Below are 7979 nucleotides of genomic sequence, written 5' to 3'. Positions count from 1 at the left end.
AGCCCGAAAGGGGAACAGAGTCGCGTGACAGACACAGTGATTAAGCTGGTATGTGTTTGCAGCACACAAGCCACGGGTTAAGACAGGTGACTCCCTGTCTTAGAACTCTTAGACTCCCGCTCTCTCGCTCTCTCTCTCTCTCTCTCACACACACACGTGCGCGCTCACACTCACACACACACACACACACACACACGATGCGCAAAACTCCGCATTTGAACAGTCAATAGCAAATACTTGAACTAATAACAAAACAGTAGCTGATTCAGAAGCGCCAGATTGTCATAGCAAAGTCAGAATGACCTCCTCTCCTAGGTTCACGAAACGGTCGTCCATAAAATGCATTGCTGTTCTGTTGTAAGTCATCTTAAAGATTCCTAAATGCATCTACTTCCGGAAGGCCAAATAAAGTGCTTTTGCTTTCGCCTAGAAACACACAGCGTCTCCCTGACATGCTGCTTCAACACTAACTGCGGTTACTGAAACCACGCCTTCTTTCTTTGCATACACATTTGGGCGCATTATGCTAATATTTCCACACAGTGAGGTAGATATGTGGGGGCGTGTTAGAACGAGCCGTTTTAGGGGGGCGTGGCTGAGTCTTAACTTTGATAAAGAATATCTCTTTGGTTTTGAGTCTTTGCAACTTCAGGGATCTTATCTATGCACAATCAGCTTGTAACACTCCGAAGAGAAAGGAAAGCTTGAAATCGCATCATATGACCCCTTTAAAAGACCATCATTAACCATAATAGCTAGTACTAATATATTTGTTGTTGCTTATATGTGTCAAAATGATTAGAATAAACAAGCCTACAGAGTGTTTGCCAGCGGGACGTTTTATGTCGTGTCTGTCTGTTCACAGGATGATAAAGGGCCAACTCGACGATGATGATGATGGGATCGACCTTGACAACATGGAGAAATTCCTGCCCAGCCTGCCGGTAAGAAACTAGATGCTGGAACGTGTTTTATTTGAACTGATCCAACACTGACATCTAGTGGTGAAGCCATGACATGACAGTGTGTGTGATATTACTGGATTTTAACTCATGCAGGATAGCAATTTCTGCTCAGGAATGTGCTATTTACACTGAATGATATGAAATTTACACCGGCCTTCTGAGTTAGTGTATCTGTCTAATTAAGCGAAATTGGGTTTGTCTGCATTCCTCTTGTTCTGAGACACAGAATTAAGTGTTTTAATACAGTTCTTCCCGAACAGTATGTGAGATTATGAAGTTGTTACAGTAGCCTGTTATTCATTTGAAGGTGAATTTTGGTAATTAGTTTAGCTAGATACTAACATGCAAATTAGTAATTAAATTAGTCTGAATTTTAATGCACACATATTTGTGAACTGCTGTAGCAACCTCAGCTTCGCATTCATCAGCATTTAACTACAGAAGGAGTCAAGAGAGAATGACGATAAAAGGATATTTCCAAAAAACGATGTGGTCGCACTGTTGACCAGAGCTATTATAGTCAACTAAAAACCATAAAAAAATTGTTGCTAGAAGTAAAATAAACTTAAAAACTTGCCATGGCAATATTTCTCATTTTCATTTAGTTTAAGTTAATGTACTAAAATAATGAAATAAAATGAATAAAAACTATATGGACATATATTTAAAAAGAAAAAACATAACAAAAATGACAAAAACAAACAACAAAATTATGAAAAATTTAACTAAAATTAAACTGAAAACAGAAAATATAAAAAACTAATTGAAAAGATTAATAAAACTACAATGAAATTAAAATAACAAAGCTGTTAGTAGTATTTCAGTATGTACGTGCTCTGATGATGATGGGATCGACCTTGACAACATGGAGAAATTCCTGCCCAGCCTGCCGGTAAGAAACTAGATGCTGGAACGTGTTTTATTTGAACTGATCCAACACTGACATCTAGTGGTGAAGTCATGACATGACAGTGTGTGTGATATTACTGGATTTTAACTCATGCAGGATAGCAATTTCTGCTCAGGAATGTGCTATTTACACTGAATGATATGAAATTTACACCGGCCTTCTGAGTTAGTGTATCTGTCTAATTAAGCGAAATTGGGTTTGTCTGCATTCCTCTTGTTCTGAGACACAGAATTAAGTGTTTTAATACAGTTCTTCCCGAACAGTATGTGAGATTATGAAGTTGTTACAGTAGCCTGTTATTCATTTGAAGGTGAATTTTGGTAATTAGTTTAGCTAGATACTAACATGCAAATTAGTAATTAAATTAGTCTGAATTTTAATGCACACATATTTGTGAACTGCTGTAGCAACCTCAGCTTCGCATTCATCAGCATTTAACTACAGAAGGAGTCAAGAGAGAATGACGATAAAAGGATATTTCCAAAAAACGATGTGGTCGCACTGTTGACCAGAGCTATTATAGTCAACTAAAAACCATAAAAAAATTGTTGCTAGAAGTAAAATAAACTTAAAAACTTGCCATGGCAATATTTCTCATTTTCATTTAGTTTAAGTTAATGTACTAAAATAATGAAATAAAATGAATAAAAACTATATGGACATATTTAAAAAGAAAAAACATAACAAAAATGACAAAAACAAACAACAAAATTATGAAAAATTTAACTAAAATTAAACTGAAAACAGAAAATATAAAAAACTAATTGAAAAGATTAATAAAACTACAATGAAATTAAAATAACAAAGCTGTTAGTAGTATTTCAGTATGTACGTGCTCTCATATCTCATGCTGTTCAGTTAGTGGTGTGGCGCCATCTACTGGTTTCATAATGTCATCACCAATAAACTGCCATATAGCATAGATTTATTTTTCTTTCTTTCTGGTGTGTCTGGCCTCTGGTGAGTTTTTCGATCCACCCAGACCCAGCAGGATGTTGTTAGCGTGGCAGTGGCAGGTCAGAAGGTCACCTGCGGGCAGCGTCTGGACGCGGTGCTGGCAGACAGGGTGGAGTGTGTGTGTGTGTGTGTGTGTGTGAGATGCCAGCCATTGTTCCTACTCAAGTGATCTGCTGTCTTTCCCTTGTTCTCTGTGAATTTATGTGTGTCTAGTTATTTAAACACGTTACAGGCAAACGTGCAGATTGTTGGATGTTAAAATGAACACTTTTTACAGTTTTTGGGTTAAGATCAATTGAAGAAAATTAAAGTTGAGTAGACGTCTATAGAGGTACATGGGAAACCATAGGAAATATTATTTTTGTGTTTCTGTTTTCTCCAAAAGCAAAAGAAAAAATTGTGTTTTTGTGACTTTTAAAACGAAGGGGGAAAAAAACCTATATTAAAGTATAGAGTTAGAAAAGTCTCTTCTGCTCATCGAGGCTGCATTTATTTGATCACAAATACAGTAAAAACAGTAATATTGTGAAATATTATTACCATTTAAAAGAACTTTTTTCAATTTGAATACATGTTAAAATGTAATTTATTTCTGTGATGCGCAGCTGAATTTTCAGCATCATTCCTCCAGTCTTCAGTGTCACATGATCTTCAGAAATCAGTATAATATGCTGATTTGCTGCTCAAGAAACATTTCTGATTATTATCAATGTTGAAAACAGTGCCTGCGAATATTTTTGTGGAAACTGTGATGCATTTCATTTTTCAGGATTCCTTGATGAATCAAACGTACACACATAATCAGTCTCCATCTCTAATCCATGACCTCACTGACCTCGTGTGTGTGTGTGTGTGTGTGTCAGGTGAGTGATTTTTATAGCTCTATTGTTTGTCACCTGATCCACAATATCCTGCCAGATTCACATGCCCTGTGACACAAACACACACTCTTCATCTGAGTGTTTGGCTGGTGTGTTTATATTGTGTGCTGTTGTTCTGTTTGTTTGTTGTGTGTGTGTGTGTGTGTGTCATTGTGAGCGGATGTTTCTGCGCACTGTAAACTTTTATTGTCTTTAATACAGAGCAGAAGGAAGTGATACACCATGTATGTATGTATGTGTGTGTTTTATCACGTTCACTCTTCCCATCATTCCTACAAAATAGGCTTCATTTCCAATAAGGTCAGAGACAGTCTGTCTGTTTCCGTCTTGATGGAGGTGTGTGTGTGTGCGTGTGTGTGTGTGTGTGTGTGTGTTTATTTACTTAACTGACTTTGACCCTGAATTTAAATCGGTAACTCTTTACAATAAGATCTCATTTGTTAGCATTAGTTATTGCATTAGTTTACATGAACTAACAATAAGCAATATATATTTTAACAGCATTTATTAGTCTTTGTTAATGTTAACTTTGCAATCTTTGTCAACACATCAACTGATGTTTATGCACTTTTTGGTTTTAAAAAGTCATTAGCAAATGTTGAAATTAACATTAAGCTTATTTAATGCTGTAGAAGTATTGTTCATTGTTAGTTCATCTTAACTAATGTACGTAGTTAATGTTGACGAATGAGAATGTTACTGGTAAATCTGACTAAATCTTGCTTTTGAGGATAAAACCTGCAAAGATTCATAAGTAAATATTTTTTTAGGATTTGTTTTAGTCTATAGTCATTGTATTTTATATGAAAATAGCAGGAATCAATAGCACAGCCTCATTTAAGCAGATTAAATGTATGTGTTTTCTCACAATGTATGTGTTGTCATTTCTGTCTGTATTTTGGGAGAAAACATTGATTTCTTGTTTTTTGCTTCATAAGGTCTTTTTACGCTTTACTTAAAGCCTTTATATATAATGCATTATAAAAGTAGTTTTAATGCATTATTTGTGCCTTGTAATGCACATTATGATGCATTGTATGATCTCATGAATCTATTCATTATACTTTATTATCTATTCATTGTTACACATTTAGAAAATATAATGCATTAAAACACATGACAAAGCTGTATATTATTAATATTGTAATGCATTTTAACTTTGCATTTTAACTAACAATTATTTACGAAACAATATTATGCATCAAGATGTTCATTATGAATAACTTTATAATGCATTATACATAAAGGCTTTTAGTAAAGCGTTACCAGCTTTGAGAATTGAAGCTAAAATGATTCATAAAAACAGTAAATATTATTCTCTTTTAGAATTTATTTCACAGTCATTATAATTTATATAAAGATAACAGAAATCAATAGCATGACCTCATTTAAATCGATCAAAAGTGTGTATGTGTGTCTGTGTTTTGGGTGAAAACACTGAATTCATGTTTTTGCGTCATATGTTTTGACTCGTATGTGTCTGTATATTGTGTGTGTGTGTGTGTGAGAAAGAGAGAGAGTGAGATCAGTGGTCTGTCTGCGATGGGTCAGATACCGTAGACGTGTCTAGTTCCTGCAGAACAAAAGGCCTCCAGCGGGCCAGACACTGAGCGCTCGCTCCCCTGAGCTACGTGCGGCCCGTCAGGAGCAGAGAGAGCGTGAAAGAGACCCCGGCAGATCTGACACAGAACAATGAGGAGGTCAGACACCCCTCCCTTTCCTGTGATTGTCAACCACACACATAGCTCCTACCTGCTCGCTCACGCTCTCTTTGTCGTAATGCTGGAATGAGGGGGTCAATGAGGAAATCTTGGATGTGGAATCATCTGTTGGGAGTTGTGGAATTTGTGGGCGGATGCTTGTTGGCCGATTCGAGCGACTGTATGACGTGAATTCATGTTTTTGCGTCATATGTTTTGACTCGTATGTGTCTGTATATTGTGTGTGTGTGTGTGAGAAAGAGAGAGAGTGAGATCAGTGGTCTGTCTGCGATGGGTCAGATACCGTAGACGTGTCTAGTTCCTGCAGAACAAAAGGCCTCCAGCGGGCCAGACACTGAGCGCTCGCTCCCCTGAGCTACGTGCGGCCCGTCAGGAGCAGAGAGAGAGTGAAAGAGACCCCGGCAGATCTGACACAGAACAATGAGGAGGTCAGACACCCCTCCCTTTCCTGTGATTGTCAACCACACACATAGCTCCTACCTGCTCGCTCACGCTCTCTTTGTCGTAATGCTGGAATGAGGGGGTCAATGAGGAAATCTTGGATGTGGAATCATCTGTTGGGAGTTGTGGAATTTGTGGGCGGATGCTTGTTGGCCGATTCGAGCGACTGTATGACGTGTCGTGTTCCAAAACCCGGCGCTTTAGAGATAAAATTGAACTATTTTAAAGAGTTTGTGTGTGAGAGAGAGAGAGATTTACAGTGTCTTATTAGTGCATCACTAGTACTGTTACTCATAGTGAGAGTGTTTCAGAATTTGTGCTTCAATCGTGTCATGTTGCTAATTTACTAAACATCTGCACCGTAGCAAATGCACACCAACTCCCTGGTGACTACATAGCAGCTCCTGAATGATAACCAGGACAGCCTAGTAAACACATAGCAACTCCCTGGTAACAACCAGAACAGCCTAGTAATAGCATAACAAATCGCTGGTGACAAACCAGAACAGCCTAGCAACTGCTTAGCAGCTCCCTGGTAACAGCCATGCCTACCACCCACTTAGCAATTCTGTGGCGACCAAACAGAACAGCCTAGCAACCACATAGCAACTCCCTGGTGATAAACCAGAACAGCCTATCAACTGCATAGCAACTCCCTGGTGACCAACTAAAACAGCTTAGCAATCACATAGCAACTCCCTGGTAACAAACCAGAACAGCCTAGTAATAGCATAACAAATCGCTGGTGACAAACCAGAACAGCCTAGCAACTGCTTAGCAGCTCCCTGGTAACAGCCATGCCTACCACCCACTTAGCAATTCTGTGGCGACCAAACAGAACAGCCTAGCAACCACATAGCAACTCCCTGGTGATAAACCAGAACAGCCTATCAACTGCATAGCAACTCCCTGGTGACCAACTAAAACAGCTTAGCAATCACATAGCAACTCCCTGGTAACAAACCAGAACAGCCTAGTAATAGCATAACAAATCGCTGGTGACAAACCAGAACAGCCTAGCAACCACATAGCAACTCCCTGGTGACCAACTAAAACAGCTTTGCAATCACATAGCAACTCCCTGGTAACAAACCAGAACAGCCTAGCAACTGCTTAGCAACTCCCTTGTGACAGCCAGGCCTAGCAACCACATAGCAATTCCATGGCGACCAAACAGAACATCCTAGTAAACACATAGCAACTCCCTGGTAACAACCAGAACAGCCTGTCAGCTGCATAGCAACTCCCTGGTGACAAACCAGAACAGCCTAGCAACTGCATAGCAACTCCCTGGTTACCAACTAAAATAGCTTAGTAACCACATAGCAACTCCCTGGTGACAAACCCAAACAGCATAGCAACTCCCTGGTGACAGCCAGGCCTAGCACCCGCTTAGCAATTCCGTGGTGACCAAACAGAACAGACTAGCAACTACACATAGCAACTCATCGCCTAGAAATGCTCTGGAACCACCTAGGATACACTAGCAACTGAATAGCAAATAGTAAACACACTAAACGGGTCACTGTCTGAACTGACTTTATGCACACTCGAAGAGATTGTGTGCTACACTTCGTTTGAGGAGTTAAAGAATCTTGATTGATTGATTTTTCTCCAGGTATCCAAAATCTGGAAATATCAGGGAATTTTAAAACTCTGCCTGTAAAAGTCATGGAAATGAAAAATGTCCATAGTAATTAAAGATTTTTTTCCTAGTCATACTCATTGCAAAACTGTTTCATTGACTAGAAATTGCAGTTTGGGTTTGTAATAACTATAAAATGATTCTTACAAATGTTTATCCAGTAACTGTGTTATTTTAGTATTATTTATATACCTGTACTATTATAGTATTTATTATTATATTTTAATGGGCTCTTTTATGTTAATTTTTCATTTAAATTTTAGTTTAAGTTTTAGTCATTGTTAGTGCTTTTGACATTTTTATTTGTTTTGTTTTCAATATTTATTCTATTTTCTATTTATTCTATTATTCAATTTTTCTATTTCTATTTATATATATATATATATGTATGTATGTGTGTGTATATATATATATATATATATATATATATATATATATATATATATATATATATATATA

At 37.8% G+C, this 7979-nt stretch overlaps 1 protein-coding gene across 1 annotated transcript in view; it reads left to right on the top strand.

Moving 5' to 3' along the window:
• LOC107599377 (CBP80/20-dependent translation initiation factor-like) overlaps positions 1 to 7979 on the top strand; it is a 55143-nt gene that overhangs the window by 8671 nt on the left and 38493 nt on the right. The window contains exon 6 of the mRNA XM_016290953.1: positions 866 to 944. Coding sequence (XP_016146439.1) covers positions 866 to 944 — 79 coding nt within the window. The remainder of the gene's footprint in view (positions 1 to 865; positions 945 to 7979) is intronic.

The sequence above is a fragment of the Sinocyclocheilus grahami genome, unplaced genomic scaffold, assembly GCF_001515645.1.
Source record: "Sinocyclocheilus grahami isolate Dianchi unplaced genomic scaffold, SAMN03320097.WGS_v1.1 scaffold265.1, whole genome shotgun sequence".
NCBI lineage: Eukaryota > Metazoa > Chordata > Actinopteri > Cypriniformes > Cyprinidae > Sinocyclocheilus > Sinocyclocheilus grahami.
Note: the sequence above shows the minus strand (reverse complement) of the source record. Positions and strands in the feature narration are given on the sequence as shown.